Raw genomic sequence first — 18,473 nt, 5'->3', positions numbered from 1 at the left:
CATTTTTGTTACGAGCTTTTAATCTTATAATCTGGTAATTAATATTTCAAAACTTTGAGCTTTGTGTGTAACAGCGTAAAAAGTACTTTAATTTAGTCCCAACGGTGTCCCCTCCCTTCCCTACCCTACTTACAAACCCCCAAAAGCAAAACACTAAAATAAAGGAAATAAAACAAAAACCCAATGTGAAGGCTTATTTAGAACTTTTATAGAAGTCAGACTGAAAACAAAGGTGCTTCAATTGAAGAAACATAAATATTCAGGAAATGTAATTAGGAACAGAGAAAAGTAAATACAAGGAAAGCAGTGATGAAACAACCGGGAGACCCTGTAACCATGGCATGCTATGGAGAGGGTTCTGGAAGCCAGGCAGGATGACACGTAAATAATAAAATATCCAGGGGTGTCCGAAAAAAGAGATAAAGGGTGAAAAAGAAACCCAGAAAGGAGCAGCTCCCCCTCGCCGACTTCAGAATTTTTACCCCATCACCAGATTTAGCAGTCATGTAATTTCATCGTAAACAGTTGACTTCTTTATGAGGTGCATTTATGAGATCCTGCTGATTATTTTGATGTCAGGAGTATTGTGGAGGGAGGGAAAGGAGGGGTGACATCCATAAGGCACATAACAGGGAGCTGGGGTTCAGACTGTATACGTTATTTACCTTTTTGCTCCACTTCTATTTTAAGCATCGGAAGAAAAACAAAAAAAAGTGCGAGGAAAAAAGAAAAAAGATTAAAATAAATTGACTATTAGTCTAAGACTGAATTCGTAATAGATGCTAAATATAGGAAGAATAAGAGCTGTACTACTTTGGATAAAGAGAAACACACAACAGGAAAACCTAGCAGGAGAAAGATTCTAAAGTTACATAAAGGAACATGGATCAATCATTTTAGTAGATTAAGGAGGCAATACAAATACGTTGGCATGTTGCTTCACTTAGTGTACCTGAATAAATAATGAAACTCTTCACTAATGCATGGTATATATACTCTTGCCTTTCTAAAGTCACTCAGCATTTTTATCCAGTTTTACTTTATATACTTATGCTACAGACACAAATGCATGCAAAGGTGTATCATCCCCATCTATCTTATTATATGAGCTCATTATTAAATTGACTAAAATCAGGTAAACATAACAACAGGAAAATATATCATAAAAAAACGAAACTCAATTTTGGACCTTAGGTCAAAATTAATGAATATTGATACGGTTATATTTTAACACTCTCCCAAAGACATTTATGTAAGAATAAATATATAATTATGCATCTTAGTACTTTTTAATGTCTCTTTATTAATTTCTATTTCTAGAAAAATCCATCTTAATTATAAGAAAAAAAATGCCTCCTTTGCAGGATATATAAATCTCCCCTGCTATCCCAGTAAGGATTCTGAAGGGTGGGGTAACGTAGTGTCTTTCTTTCCCACCAAGATTTAGTAAATTTGCTTATTTAGGTTTATATATACTTTACAAAATAAAATTCTTACTAAATTCCCTATATTACATATCTCAAACTTGTTATATTAAGTCTATTTTTTTTTAAAAAAAAAGTAAGCAAAAATACATACAAGGAAAAAGCAAGCACAGTAGGCAAGGAGAAAAAGGAAGAAAGAATTATGGTTAGCTTATTATGACATTGTCTACCATCATCAATTTACACAGAAAGCAAGCTAGCATGCAACGACAATCATACCAAGCATTCAAAGCAAATACCTTGACTCCACAGACCCCATAAGAGGTAAATGCTTTCATAAAACAAACCTGATTAGTACAGTTATATGAGAGAAAAAAATCCTCCCTCCAAGAAGTCTAAAGAAACGGATTATACAGTTAGGAAGGGTGCTATATAAGATTCCTGTTGGTAAATAGAAGTCTAATAATTACAAACCATAAAACACTATTTTGGATTGTATGTAGGCTATGAAGTATGTTGCCTGAATTTCATAAAGTGACCAGATTAATGTCTGTGATTCTCCCTCTTTCCTTATTAAAATGCATTAGGGTGTGCTAATATTCTATCTCCAAACTGATTACTCAAAGACACTGTAGTTGCACATTTCATTAAGATGTCTTAGCTTGATTAATTTTTAAAAATTACAATAATTCATCAAGATTAAATACTGACCTCCTGAAATACCTCAGGGAGAAATGCCATACAAATATTTTGCTACAGGAATAGCATATAACCCTCTGCATTAAGCAATACCACCTCCCCATCCAACTTGGTTTATTTGACCACTTTCAGGAAACATACTTGCCCTATAATGTGTAATTCTGACTATATCCAGGAAAAGTAAGTTCAGCGTTACTGATATGAAACAGATCGTTTTTATAAACCAGTAGGCCTAAAACTACTCCTCAACGAAGATCAATATTATACCTGTTTAGAATCAATAACGGAAGGGCGTGGTGGGAAAATGAGGATAAGAGAAATTATTAGTCTTGTGACTTCTCAGACTATATTTATATACAGCCATATTCTTTTTTTCAGGAAAGAATGATTTTACTGAGTGAATCAATTAAATGTAGGATGGGAATAATACATTTTAAAATATGTTACATATTTAAAACAGAACTTAAAACAAGTTCATTAAGGAATGTATAAAAATATATTGCTTTCCATTCATTGAAAATGGCTAGGCTTTATTATGTGATACACTAAAATGACCGTGCATTTGCTTAGCACAATATTAAATAGGGAAGTCTTCCTTTGTGATTTAACTAATCACTTGAAAAAACATAATTTAAAACTGATGAAAACAGAAGTAACAGCCAAATGTAAAAATAAAAAATAATTAAATAAAAGTTTGATGATTGATGAATCATGTAAGATATGGATATTGAAAACAAAAGTCCTTACATTATGATTTTTATGAAAACCCAAAGGACAGAGATCTGTCAAACTAGCCAAAACTTCATCAACCCAGAAGAATATAAAAATACGATAAAGTTAATGAAATTAGCATTCTTCATCACATGCCAAATGTATATTGCAACTTGTTTTAAAAGACTATGAATTAATTCATAACAATACATTTGCTATTCTATAGACCAAACATAAATACACAACCCACTAACATCAGTGGAGGAGGACTAGATGGATATGCAAAAAACAAAACAAAATTGCCCCAAACAAACTTAAGCCTACATACTCTGTATCTGAAGTGACACACTATTTCATTTTGAATAATCTCACATAGATTCATTAAAAAATTTAATTAATAGTAATGGTTATTTTCTCAGGCAAAACTTATAGCTAAAATTATGGTATAATTTGTATAATTTAATGATAATTTGAAAAATAGGGCACAAATAGCAAAACCAATCTTGCCTATAAGGTACGAAATTCTAATAATTATTTTCATTTAGTCTATAAGATCTTTATGATTTCTTTTAAACACATACACATTCAATTACTAACATTTCTGTTAATGATAAAGGATAAGCAGGACACATAACATTTTTGACACAGGCATTATCTGGGTAGGTATAAATGTCACATGTAGTATTACATGTGTCTGTCTATAAACATAAAAAGTAAAACAAACAATGACATTTCTAATAAATTCTGTTGGATAAATTTCTTATAAAATTTTCAAAAATCATAGAAAATTTCTGGATTTTTTTTTAAAAGGAGGTAAAGTATTTAGATGTGTAAACCGCTCAAGAATTTGCTCTGGATAGAAACTGGCATAAAGCCAGATGGTAAAAGACATATAATTAATGTTTTAGTGACAATTTTTATCAACTATATAAAGTTTGAAGGGGGTATGCAAATTATACAAGGTACTAAAACAAGGAGGAGGGGCATCTGGGTGGCTCAGTCAGTTAAGCATCTGCCTTGAGCTTAGGTCATGATCTCAGGATACTGGAATAGAGCCCCACATTGGGTTCCCTGCTCAGTGGGAAGCCTGCTTCTCTCTCGCCCACTCCCCCTGCTTGTGTTCCCTTTCTTGATATCTCTGTGTGTCAAACAAATAAATAGAATCTTTAAAAAAACAAACAAACAAAAATACAAGGGAAAGGGGAAAATACGGGTTTAAAATAAAAGTATAAGGGATGGGTATAACAGAAACATAAAGAAACAAAAGGAGAAGAAAATAAGGAAAAGAGATAAGGAAATACAGAATCATACCTAATGTCAAAACAATTCAAATGATTCTTTGCATTAAATTTCTGTATTAGTGAAAATCATGCAATAGACAGTGTGTCACTACTGTACAGTATATAGGAATTATAATTCTATTCTTTAGCATGGAATAATTTGGGGGAAAAAAAAAAGCCAGACTTATTTCTGCCTCGTGCAAACATCTAGAAAGGTAACAGCGAATTAATTACAGGTGGGTTTTTTTTTTTTTTTTTTTTTTTAAGGACACAAACTAAAAGAACAAATACTTCTCTGAATATAGCTATTTGCAAGTTTAGTGCACAATATACAATACTTCTGGAGAACTGAAAAAGTAAAATTTTGAAAGTTAGATGTTCCAGAAGATATCCACATTTTCCTTTCTAAAACAGCACAAAAAATAACTTAAGAGTCTGAAAATAATATTTGCTTAACACTGTTCTTGGTCTATAGACTAGGTTACAGGAACTGGCTCCAGAAAGACAATTCTTGGCAGCTCTGACTGATTCCACTGTTTGGGAATGGATGCTGTATTCCTTTTCTAATTTGAGGACAGAAACCATAATAAATTCAAATGGAAGTGACTTTACAGAACAAAATTTTGGTTAGCTCAAAAGAATACAATATTCCTCTAGTGGCACAGGAGAATGATTATGTAAGCCACCAACACTACACACAAGAGAAATAATATAAAGATCAGTGCACTCAGTAGGCTTCCAATCCTACAAATGGTATAGAAAATACTGAAAACATAAAAAGCATCCATTTCACTGTAACACAGGAACACAGAGCGGGGATGAAAAGAAAAGATAATCTGTGTTTGGCCTTTAACTGATACCCACAAAAAAACAATTTATCCAAACTGTGGGCAGAGAGGAGAGAGCCCGCACCATTCACAGGACATGTTAGAATGTACTACTAGTATATTGGATATATATTTATCTGAATTCAGTCCTTTGGTTTTAAAAATATTGATAGTTTGGACATAGAAATCTATCAGGAATAGTGATCTAGCTTTTGAGGTTCTAGAAAAGGCAATTTCATATTTAGTTCAAATCCACCTTTTTAAAAGAGGGAAGTGTATAAAACTTTCTCAGATCATTGCTGCTAAAGATAATTGCTGCTAAAGACTTCAATTTAAATGCCCATGAATCCAGGTTACAAGATACATTTTTTTTTTATTTGAAAAAGTAAAGAAGAACACTATTAAACAAACTAGCTTATGAAAATTACCTAACATACTGAAACTTCTGGTCGTCTAAAATGCTTTTTTCTACTGAAAGGGCAGAATACAATTCAGCAGTATGAATTCTGAGGTTAGGAGGAAAACTACACAGAATTAGAGCAGGAACTGAAGAGTACTTATGAAACTTCCACCTGAATTTTAAATATCCCTCTACAGGATCTAATGGATGTTGTCAAATTAAAAATAGATGCATATGCAAGGTTTTGTTCTATCTATTTTATTTACTCTTAAGATTTTAACACTGAATCTGGTAAAAGAAAGGCTCGTGTAAGGACAAGGAAACAAAAAAAGGAAAGCACTTGCCTCACTTATTACAATGGTAGCTTTTACCGGGCACTAAAGTTACCACAACAGCAGGTAGCCATTCAATTCCTTCTTTAGAAAACTGTGAGCCAAACCAATTTGTCAGCAACTGGTATTGGGCAAAAGTACAGATTTCTATCTGCCCTAGTGAATAGCTAATTCAAGTTTGTTTTCTGGAAAAACACTAGTCTTAAAAGCCAAACACTTAAGAACACAGACAGACACTTGGCCAGCATCACACTGTGGCTTCCTTCCACACTTCATGAAGCTAATTGGAGGCCCGAGTCTGTTAGTGCTCTGCATGCATAATGGTTTTGTAGGCCATAAACATATGCTTCCTTCACATGTGTGGTCTTTCAGCATCAACGAGGAATGCTGGAGAAAGTGAACATCACAAACTTCATACTTACTGTAAGGGACACATTCATACTGGACTTCAAGATATTTGTATGTTCCAGGACAGGGATCAGGAAATACATCTGACCCAGTAACTACTATACACTGTGTTCGATTGTTGCACCTAGAAAACAAAACAAACCAAACTTGTGTAACGTAATCATTAGTTTGTTTTTAATAAAGAAATCTAAGACAGAACTGATTCATATTTTAAGCAACTAGTACCGTAAAACAAAAAAATTCAACTGATATTAGGTTGCTCCACATTATTAAATACAGAGACATAAAAATCCTATTTTATATTGTTCTATTTCTTTATCACGGGCCACACTATATTTTCATTCAAAGCAAAAAGAAAGGAAGAGTTCTCTATTATTCTACTATACATCTAATTGGAATTTTTAGCATTTTCGACATGTACTAAGAAAAAAGTATATTTTGCATGTTTAAGAACTAAAATAACAATTAAAAATGATACTATGGTTAAACAGAAACAGTCAGAAATTGAATAGCTTGGAAGTAAGTTCTGAGAACACATTAAAACAAAGAAGAAGCCAGGTTTTTAGGTTTATCCATTAAATCCAGTTTGTGTTACATTTTCTATTACAGGAACTTTCTGCACTCTTCCATAACAGATAGCAAGTTGACAGATCACACCTTCAGTGCTCTGGCTTGATCGATGACAGAACACATTTAGAGCAGTGAGCACAGTGCCTGGCACATATTGTGTCTAAGACTGTTCTTACTCCTGTCATGTTCATTGATTCCCCACATGCTTATACGAAATACAACATGACTATGAACCTAGGTTCTTTTAAATTAATACTCTCTGAAATAGAATGTTAAAGAGAAGAGCACTAACATGATGTCTAAAATGTCCTATTTATTATTTTATTTTTATGTTGTCACTTACTCATCAAGATTATTAGGATTAAGGTAGAATTTTAGGTAAGATGATACTTATTTAAGTTCTATGAATTTTTTCAAAATGATCTTTTTATAAGCTTTATAAAGGCAAGAACCATTTTCCTTTACAATTTGCCCTGATTACAACTCAACGGAATGTAATGTTTGCAGGATTTTATTATATTTTGAGATAGTGCATAAATTAAGAAGGCAAAGCAAGCAGAACAAGAGCATTATAACAAAATTTATTTAACAATCTGAATACCAAATATTCTTAGAGTGTAAAATAACTGGACTAAAAATGGCCGATAAAAAATGGAAAAAAACAAAACAACCCAGCTATGTCTTTTTTTAGCATGACAACTAATGAAGATAGTGGAAGGAGATATGCATTAAAGAGGGGTAGGTATGTTAAGTCATGCACCCTTGCAGCCATTTCAACTCAAACCAGGCAGTTTCGTCCTTGAAGAGCAGCAAGACCTGAAAACTCCTACAGGATCAAACAGGTAAGTTTCATAGGTCAAAGTATATTCAAAAACTTCAAACAAAAGTCCTAAATATTACATAAACTATAATACTGCTTGCACAGATATTAAACTAATAATAACTTTTATCACAATTCATCTAGAGTAGTGTATGCTATTTATTTTAAAAAACATACCACATAGAATAATTTTCAAAAGCACAGACAATGGAAATGGTGCAGTGTCACATTCTTAGGCAACATCATGTTTTACTTCCATTATCTGCATTTCTCTTAAACTGATTCAATCATTTGAAGAAATTTGTCAGTGGTTCTCCATTTAGTGTAAATGAATTATTTTAACGTGAACCACATAACCAATTTCATATCTTTAAATTTTAAACAACTGATGAATTTAAGAATTGACAATACATCAGTATCTAATATTTCATATTTTCTTCTTTCTTAAATTTTACAACAATAAGAGAGTTCCCCACTTTGTTCTTGATCTTCAAGGAATCCTCAACCACTACTGGTCCTTTCCTTCCTTATACTGACTTACACCTCCAAGGATCCTCCCGTTTTCTCACTCCCATACCTATCAGAAACAGGAAATCTAATCTCCTGCGACTTGACATCCCTGTTATATATTCCCTTAATGTGCCTTTTATAGCTACTCGACAAAACCCTGCCATGTTTTCGGGAAAACATGGCCAGAGTAAAGGAGTTGCACTCAAGGTTGAAATGGACCAAGACTGAAGGATTTTGGACCAGAGTGAAAGAGGGTATAGCCCAAAGGATTTAGGAATTTACATCATAAAATAAATAAATAAATAAATAAATAAATAAATAACCCATGCATGTGTTCTTTTTCTCTCTCTCTAAAATAAATAAATACATCTTTTAAAAAACAAAGAATATATCGACAATTATCCATCTTCCCCCTGATGATCAGATAAATAAATATGAATATAATATGGGATCAAAAATGTCTTTTATTTGGGGCACCTGGGTGCCTCAGTTGGTTGAGCATCTGCCTTTGGCTCAGGTCATGCCCTTTCCCCCTGCTCATGCTCTCTTTCTCTCTCATTCTCTCTCTCAAAAAAATTAAACTCTTTAAAAAATATCTTTTATTTCATACTTTTCAATGCCACAGATGTCTCCAAGAGGTATACAAGGGGTAAGAATTCCTTCTTCCACTATATTTTAAGAGAGACCAACACCATAAAATGAAGAATAACTATTCATATTTACTTTCTCTGAACTTTTTTGCATTAGTCATCTGACCACAAATACAAGTTCAAATGAATGTCAAACGCAATTACCAAAGTTTATATCAACCATATGATTTTTATGTCTTTTAATAATCACACTGTACAAAACATTTATTTTATGAAAGCAGAAAGTGTTACAGGGTTATAATCTTAAGTAAAATGAAGGTAAGAAGACTTAACGGAGTTCCTGAAAAAAAAATTATAAAGATTTCTAGAATTCAAGCTTCCCAAGATGTCAAAAATATTCTTTTTATATATGGGAAATACTAGAACTTGAATTTGAGAAAAAAAAAATGGAATTGGGGGCTAAAACAAGACCGGCAAGAGAAACGCAATTGTAAAAAGAATAAGACTATCAGATTTGCATACCAGTATCATGGGAAAGAATACCTAAGCTTTTGGAGAACAAAGTGATGGAAATAAAATACAATTATATACATTCATTTATGAATGAAGAAGTGAGAACCTGAAGTTTTCAAATTCAGTAAGTGTGGGGACACAACTGGAAAGAAAATACCAAATAAGAGCTGTTAAGACTGAGAAAAATCAGAAAATTCCTTAACCAGTATATTGTTAGTAAGATTGTAAAGCTATAAAGGACTCTCATTTAAGAAGATAGGGAAAGAGAAAGCAATTAGCCACAGAAGCAAAGTAAATTCTCACCAACTGCTCTGCTTCAAGTTTTCATTCTAATGAAAATGAAAGGTACAACTAAGCCAAGAAAAGAAGGCCTTCAGTTGCTTGTGTTCTCAGTCTTGGGCATAGTTCCTGGCTTAATTTTCTCCCTCTTCCCCCACAGAAAAAGATTATCAGCAAAGGCATGGCTTCTATTAACTATTAGATTATCGGCTTATTTTGGTAATATTATATGGATTCATTGTTAAAAATCTATACTTTTCTTAAATGTTAAGCATAAAAAATTAAGTATGAATGAAAACAAGGCAGAAGAATACGGTTGTTAAAAATAGGTGCATCTCATTTACACTCATTTTTAATAACAGAAGGAAGATATAATCTTTTCCTAAATATTTGCTAGCTAATTAAAATTTCTAACACTAAATAAATCTGGAAATAAAACTTTTGACAATCTGTGAAATTACACCATGCTTCCTAGGAGAATGTCATTAAAAATAGTCACAACAAAAAAGATCCACTCTAATCACTGTAAATTTTTCTATATTCAACCTATGACTTCTTTATTAAAACAAATTTTAATAAGGTGGTTCAACTACAGGAAGAAAATAATCGTTTTTAGAACTCAAGGGCATAAAGGCAACCCTTGCAAATAACGTCTAAGCAATCTCTGGGGTATAATGTATGCTTTAACACAAACTAGTAGATAAATGTTGAAGTACCTAATAGGCACTCAGTCTCAAAGTCTAAGCATTTAATCGTTTTTAATACTTAAGCACATTTCCAAAAATTTCCCAAAGCTGGCATGTACAGACAAAAGGCTTATTATTTCACATCACTGTGTTAAAACCACTATTAAAAAGATCACCTATGTATTATTTCTACACATTATTTTAGGTTGTAACTTTCTATCATTTTAAATATTTTTTCTACTGATTTTCTTACTAATCTAAAATATACAGACTACAACACTCATCCTGAGAATTCCACATGTTAACTAAAATAAATCCAATAATAAATGCTTTGTAACATTATCAAATTCAAACACCAGAAGAAAAGTATTATTTCTGATATTAATATACGTAAAACTTACATTTTAATCATAAAACCCATCATCTACAATGATGAAAATCCTAAATCCTACTTTATAGGTCAAAAAGCTGCTTTAAATGGAGCAAAAAACCTGAATTTTAAAAATTAGTTTAAAACTAATTTATGCAAGTCTTTCTACTTTAAATGGAAAAAAATATTCTACTTAGGAATGAAACCAAATGTACATCTCAAGAGCTGATGAAAATAAAACCACATAATTTTGGAGATTAGTACCAATTGGTTTACATCCTTTGCATAAGGGAATGACAATACCTTTGTTTCTCAGCAAAATTCAGAGTATGATATTTAAAGTCATTGATAATGTCTAGGTTTGTGCATAATATATAATAGAAAAATACTTTACAAAATATCTAATGACTCTCTTAACAATCACAATGAGCATACAGTAAAAGTTAAAAGTATTAATACTGTGTATCTATCTTCCAGATGTAATCAATATTCTCAGGTTTCAATATTAACTTTTAAGTCATCCACAGTCATTTTTGAAATTAAGTTAAACGTTGTCACCAAAATGTATAATTGCTGAAAAGGCAATTTATAAATGTGTATTATCATTAATTTACATATATATATGGAAATTACCTTAGAAATTGTCATGCACAAATTAGCAGTACTTTGAAGAAACATTATCTTTTTTTATTTTGGGGACGGTACTGATTCATCACTAATGAAATATTAATAATGCAAACAAACTATTAATATGTTGCTTTTCCTTCATCTTTTAGAAGTGTAAATGAAAGAAAGCTCAATGCACACATTACTTATAATCTGAAAATAAACTATATAAGAATCAACAATATAGAGTACCATTTGACTTTGTTCAGAAGCAAAATCATTTGCTATTAGGGAAAATTAGTGTTTAAAAGCAGACACTTTAGAGTCAGAAAAAACTGGGGTTTCTATTCCAGTTTGTTTGTTGCCTTTACTAGGAGCCCCTAAGTAATGTATTAAAGCTTACAACCTTCTTTCGAAGTTTATCTTTAAGGTTAGATGGGATAATGCAGGCGAACTCTTTGCACAATGCAACAAAAATGAAATACCAAAAATATCAATAATAAGTACTCCCTTACATAAGGTGGACATAGATTTGCAAACCTGAGGGGGATCTGACTAGGGGCAGAATATCTTTTATTGTTCCAGAGTAGTTCCTATCCTGTGCATAAGATTTCCTATGTACAGTTTTAAAAACAGGCCAACTATTCATGCAATTTGTTTCCTTTCCAATTCTAACCTTGGATTGTACAATGCCCAGCAAATTGCTTTTACTCTTCTTCTGATTATCTTATGCTCATTATTACACTTTACCAAGTGCAAGGTATGGAGATGAGATTCCATGTGTAATCTATTGTGAGAGGTGTTTTAATCAATAGTCTTGTTCTGCTGATTAAGCAGGGGCTTCTGTTTTGGGAAGATAACATTAGTTTTTCCAGTCATGCTCCAAAAACCATTGGGAATCTTCAGTAGATCATTAGATATGCTACAATAAAGCTTTGGTACATTCTCTTTTCTTCCTTAAATTACTTCTCCACTGTCCCATCATTCCCTGCCTCCATGGCACTGCATTATTATTGCATCTCCCCTGAAACTTGCACTACAGCTATGTCTCCAGGCCATAGGACGCCATTTTCAATTGAAGCTTCTGCTTGAAAATATAAATTAAGAAAATTTCATTATCTCCTGCCAGGGGCCATTATTCACCACAGTTCTAAGGAAGATTAAAAATGCAAAATCTACCGACTTGAACAAATACTCCAGCATTCAACAGAAAAGCTCATGACAGAAACTAAAAATTAATGTTTGTGTAAATTTGGAGTCACCCTCTAGAATTAGTCCAATTCTTTATTGAGCCTGTAGGTTCAGTGAAGATTGCTTCCACAATTTCAGTTTCTTCATGGCATCTGTTACTTTTAAAATTCAATTATAAAATACTAGCAGTAACGGGTCTGTTTTCTTTCTTCTACCTCAGTTAAAACTGCTCACTTTTTTGGAAACAAACTACATGTTTTCAAGGTACCAGGGTATAATGTAATGACACTCCTTTCCAAAGTGCCATATATAAGCAGAACATTCACAAGAGTACCCTGGAAGAGTTTAAACCACATACACATGGGGGATAATTTCTTCTTAATGAACCCAACATCTATAGTTGAATTACTGCAACTGAATCCATTCTCTCATAATAAGTAGGAATGATATTAATTCCTGAGTCTCAATTACTAAAACCATAACAAAAATTAAACAAACCTATTGTATGTCTGTAAGTAAATTTTATTCTACTCAAATAAACCAGTTCAAAAAAAAAATTAGAAAAGTTACCTCAAAGGGCAAACATAAAAAGGAACAAAAGAAAAAAGATATTGTCAACCTCTACATTTTTATTGGAGGTGATTATATGCCTCTCACATAACAGAGATTCAGTAATTGTTTTTGAATGAATGAAATAAATGATGAGTAGTTAGCCTGGCTATTTCTGTTTATAAATAAACACAGTTACTAGAAAATAAATACCAGACATCCAATTCTGCTTCAAGCAGCTGTACCTGATTCTCAGAGAATTCTGTCAATTTGGACATAATTTTGTATCATGAAAGCCAATGATAAAAGCACTTAGGAGAGAGACTATTTAAAGACAGAGGAAAAAAGTACCCTTTAAACTTCCAAATCACTTCAAACACTAACAATTCCAAATGACCAAGAACGAATGTACAGTACTCTAGGCACTAGAACTCTTGACCTTCTGAGTCCAAATTAAGAATAAATTTTTACACATATAGCAGGTGACCTTAAAATACGAATAGGTAAGATCTAATGAGAATAGATTTATTCAAGGAAAGTAATCAAACCGAGGGGATAAAAAGAAGCTATGTTCCAAGATAAAAGGTGACAATGATCCTCACAAATCAAAGAGGGAAACTGAGGCGAATATCACATCAAACCTCTTCTTTTCTTATTGTATAATGCTTTTTTAGTATCTAAACTTCTATTCTGTAGAGCTAAGAAAAGTGGGTCCCGCTTTCTTTAAATATTTATTAATGATGATTTGTGAGCCTAACTAATTGCTAGGTAAACATAACATTAGGAAGCTAAATGGTGTGTAATTATTATGGAAAAAGAAGAGGTGTTCTGTAGTAATGTTCCCATTTGTCACATAACTATGTTCTCATAATTTATTTAGTAACTTGTGCATTCTTGTAGATTTCAATCCATCATATAGTATTTAATTGTTAGGCATGTTAAGACATTATACTCAAAGCATTACAGAATATGTGTTGGTTGAAGTATTTTGAAATCACTGAAACGAAGCTAAATTACAGAAATAAAGTTACTAGTAAAATCTCTAGGAAAATATTCTTGAATATTGGTACACGACATGAATACATAATTTGGAAAAAATAACAATTTCTGTTCTGTTCAGTTTCCAATATGCGGGTGTTTTCAAAATTTTTAAATACAAATCTGATTCCCAAAAAACTAACTGTGATTACATCTCTGCAACTGTATTTAAAAGAAAAAGGTATAGAAAAAGGCAATTGATTAATTAAGTAACCAAGAGCAAAAACACAAAGTAACGTTCTTTCAGTACTATCAATACATAAATGTAAACCTAGTTGGCTGTAAAAGTGTACAGTACACAACAGAAATAGAAAGTCAAAATAAATAAATATCAGATAACCCACAGCAAGTGAACAAAAGCTTTGACAGTCAAATCCTGTTTAAGCCCATGTCTAAAATATTTTCATTCCATTTTTCAGTATATTAAAAACAGGAATAACATAAAGGTGATACCTTCCACAATCATTTTGTGTCTGAATAAAATGTTAGGAATTATAACCAGTTTGCATACTTCAATATTTGCAAGTTAAATGTGCATCTGAGAAACTTAATAATCCTCAAAAATTCCACATTAATTCCTAAAATAAGCATTTGAAATGGCAATGCTGATTTGCTTAAAAATAACTTACTATGTTTTAGAAACCTCTGAAATTCCTTGCAGTTTTTACTGGACCTTGGGGTCAGTTTAATGCAAATTAGGCTTGACTCATTCAGAGCCTTATTAATCCAGTACAAAATCTCTTGTTTGCAGAAATGCACATTCAACATAAATGTGCTTGCTTTTATTAGCAAAATAAGAAGTATTTATTTACAAAGCATGCCACTGAGACTAAGTTTCATTCACAGGGTCATCAGGTCTAACTACTTAATGAAAGGAGTAAGATAATTTAAGTCAGGATAAAAACTATAAAATTTTGGAATACTTAAAAAATATAGCTTCTGTGTCCAAATTTTCAAGACCTCTGCTTTTAATAATTCAAAAAATTATTATGACCTGTATCAATTAAGAGCAATTATTTATAAAAATGTTAACCTACTACAGTTTGCATTTGCAGAAACTATCACATTTTTAACAAGGGAAATGGGAAATCACTTTGGGATGCCCTAGTTAGATTAAATTAGCAAGAAACTTGTTACCAGACCATATAAAAGACACAGCGTAATAAGACATGACCTTGCAGAGCCTTGGAGCCAATCTGTGATGTTTTTCCTTTCTATAACCCTTGCTAATTATCTGCAAAGTTGCAGACCCTTTTGTCGTGGGTTATTTTTCTTCAAATTGTGAGGGGATTTTTGGTTTCTAAATATTTAATTAGTCTTGTTATGATACGAGAATTGTACATGCCAAGCATTTTGATTTTCATACTCTATTCCTTCTAATTATCCTCAGATTTAGATTGGTCATCCCAAATCTTTTTCTTTTGTAATTATTTACTTCTTAAAGATCATTCGGTGAAGAAATATTTCCACCCTTATGGCTCTTCTTTTTCACAAATGGCTTTTCTGGTCCGTTAATTACCCGCTCAGAGGATTAGAGTTTGAAATAATGCAAAAGAACCTGCAACTAAAAGGAGCTTTAGAGGACAACACTGAGTAAACTAGATTTTTGTCATTGCAATTTTAAATTCACCTTAAAAGATTATTCCCTTGGTTTGGATGTGATTTTGAAAAACAAGAAAATTATGCCATAAATACATTTTTCTGCCTCCCAAGATGTTTGATGGGGCATCATTTGGTCAGCATTATAGATCTCTGCATATAGAATAAAGGAGTATCTAATCTAATTGATGGCTAATATAATTTCGGCTTTTACAGACCTCACTTTGATTACAGCACAGCCAACAAATGTTCACAGAACTCCTATACAAATCAAATGGCAAGCAAAGAAATAAAATCATAAAACTTGATAGCATGACTTTTAAAAAATTTCCATCTATAAAAAACTTAAGACTAAATACAACTTTTTGCTGAAGTATTTAAATGACTCAGAAGTATTTCATTTTTTATTAAAATGACCATATTCTACTCTACATGCCTGGGTTTTGTTTTTTGATCAAGAGGCAAGAAAGCACTGCTATTCTTTACCCGAAGTGAATTCTTTTGGCATAAAATCTTTTTCATATTTCACTACTATTATTTTCTCATAAAAAATCTTCAGTTAAATACACTTTTCTTGTATAGCTTTTATATTAATTTATTTTCCTCATGCAACTTATGGAATATTTAGTAATAAAATATGTGGTATAGTTTATAAACAAAAATATAGGAGGGCCTTGCATAAAAGGGGATGTAAAAGCATGAGTGAGCAGTGTCTTAATAATAGGATTTGAATCAATAAATCAATAAATTAATAAACTAATAAATTAATTCAGGGAAAACACTTCGTCAACATTTCCCCAAAGGGTCAAGAAAGTGACCAAAAATAAAGTGCTACATAATTAATCTAAAAGTTATGAACATGCTTCTATTAGTTATCTCTTTTTAATTCTGCACCCATAAAAACTGCTATCTGTGTTTTCTTTATGTTGTTCTTGTTCATCTAGAAAGATGCATCAGAACAGAAATAACTATTTGTATATACTTCTTTGAACTATTTTCTTCTTAACAAGAAGACCATTGGAAGGACCTTAAGTCTCTGAGGTAGAACATTTCTAGAACTGAGGACAATAGGCTACTTGTTTGCTAAACTTTTGTTTTCCATCTTTCAGTCGTGCCTCTATGCAAGTCGTTGCCATGTACTTCAGTGTGAGGGAGACACACACATTTGCAGGAAGTATCTAAGTATCTAAGGTGGAGGTGTAAAGAAAGCCAGCACATCAACGATGCAGGTCAACAGTATTATATTCATCCCTGATTAACGGAACCTGAAGTGATCTTTGTCTCTCTCCCTATAGCAGGAATTGTCTATGTAACTAATTTGGCAATTAATCACATTCTGCTTTGTGGCATCTCTTGTATATTTTGCATTTTAGCTTTTATTTAATTCAGCAAGTACTTTGCATGTTTTGAATTAACTGGTAAACTTCTCATGTTCTTGTTTACATTCTTCCCAAATACCCCCTAAGAGTGCCAGACACTTATTTGCATCAGGTCTCCAGGTCTCATTCAATGCCTTTAGTTGTAGGGCCCTATTATTAGCTCTCCAGCTTCTTTTAAATCCATCAGAATGCCTAGTCCTGTTAACAGCAAAAAGTACTCACTCAATAAATACTTTCTATATCAGAATTCTCATTCCTCTATTATTTTATGAAGGGTTTTTTTTTTTTTAAATCAAAGAGACAACTCAAAATATTCCTGTTGATAGATACCACTTGTCATTTCTTTAATAAAAAAGGTGGGAATTTTGTATAGATGTTCACTTAACTTTCTGTAAGACAAGAGATGAAAATTAATACAGACAAAAAGCTGGAACCATAGAATCTTGGGTTAGTCTCAGCAGTAGATCAGGTGTAGAAAGCTAAAAACAACGCTTAATATCTATAATCTGAATATAAATAATCAAATTCATTAGAGGCTCTTTATAAAGAGGTGGATACTGTGTGGTTCATACACTCTCAAAATTAAGGCAGTCTCACCTGACTGATAAATAATATGGCAAATTTCACTGGCTTACTTATGATAAATCAGAAGTAATCTTTAATCATGACAAAATATTCATAATCTAATCCTTTTATCAAATTGACTATCACTGCAGGAGTCTCATGTGTTTGCACAATTAAAAACCCCATGTTAGCTGTATATAATAAGGCATTACATTTGATGCAAATCCTTTTCTATTGAAATAAGTGCCAAGCTGACAGCAGGAAGTAGCTGATAAGAAAGCAACAAGGCATTGCTCATGGCATTTTCGATAACTGAACACCTACTCATAAGCATTCAGTCTTCAGCATATTAACCCAAGTGCTCTTAAAAAAAAAAGCGCACAGATCAAGGGAAGTGTCCTCTTACTACATCTCAGTCTCAAAGGCAAGAAATTATCAAACAATAAACAGATGACAGATAGGTAGAGATAGAAAGTAGACAAATAGGAAGGAAGGATTGGAGGGAGGGAGAGAGAAGGGGAGGAAGGAAATGAAAATTTTATATCCACCTGTGATTCTGTCACTAGAAACAGCAATGTAAGACATATGCTGCTATAGTCTAGATATAGAAATACGTACAATTTTAAAAGTATAGAAATACCCTAAATATACCACATCCAAACAATATGCAGAAGGAAATTAACAAATGAATATGAAATTATGCATTATAGTTCTCTGCCATAAAAAGGGTGAACTTACTTGCTGAATTAATAAAGGATCTAAAGCCCTAGTGTCATTTTCCATATTCACATTACAAGGTTAAAAATAATTTTTAAAATGTATTTTATAGAATTTTGAGAAACATGAAGAACACAATCTTTGAAAGATCCTTCCTTCCTTAGCCTAAGTACAAGAAAAGAATTTACAGTGCCCAAGAAGAAGAAAGCTATGAGATGCTGCTCCATGGTATAGGAAGTTTGAAAGGGTGAGGTCAGAAGTTGAATAACTCCCTAAAACAGACCTTATTCAGCATTCCCTCAACATATAGCACATCTTCCTACCTCAGGACATTACTCATCACTTTCCCTTCTCCATCAGTTTTTAGTAGTTTATTGTGCTGAGAGATTTGGTATCATACTTATTTCTGCA

At 32.3% G+C, this 18,473-nt stretch overlaps 1 protein-coding gene across 18 annotated transcripts in view; it reads right to left on the bottom strand.

Moving 5' to 3' along the window:
* The window catches only part of ADGRL2 (adhesion G protein-coupled receptor L2), a 224,582-nt gene that overhangs the window by 50,684 nt on the left and 155,425 nt on the right, over positions 1 to 18,473 (bottom strand). For all 18 annotated transcript variants that reach the window (XM_045064782.1, XM_045064769.1, XM_045064775.1 and 15 more), the window contains exon 4: positions 6,096 to 6,205. In XM_045064782.1, the coding sequence (XP_044920717.1) occupies positions 6,096 to 6,205 (110 nt within the window). The remainder of the gene's footprint in view (positions 1 to 6,095; positions 6,206 to 18,473) is intronic.

Source organism: Mustela putorius, unplaced genomic scaffold (genome assembly GCF_011764305.1).
Source record: "Mustela putorius furo isolate JIRA1106 unplaced genomic scaffold, ASM1176430v1.1 tig00003853_pilon_pilon_pilon, whole genome shotgun sequence".
Classification (NCBI taxonomy): domain Eukaryota; kingdom Metazoa; phylum Chordata; class Mammalia; order Carnivora; family Mustelidae; genus Mustela; species Mustela putorius.
Note: the sequence above shows the minus strand (reverse complement) of the source record. Positions and strands in the feature narration are given on the sequence as shown.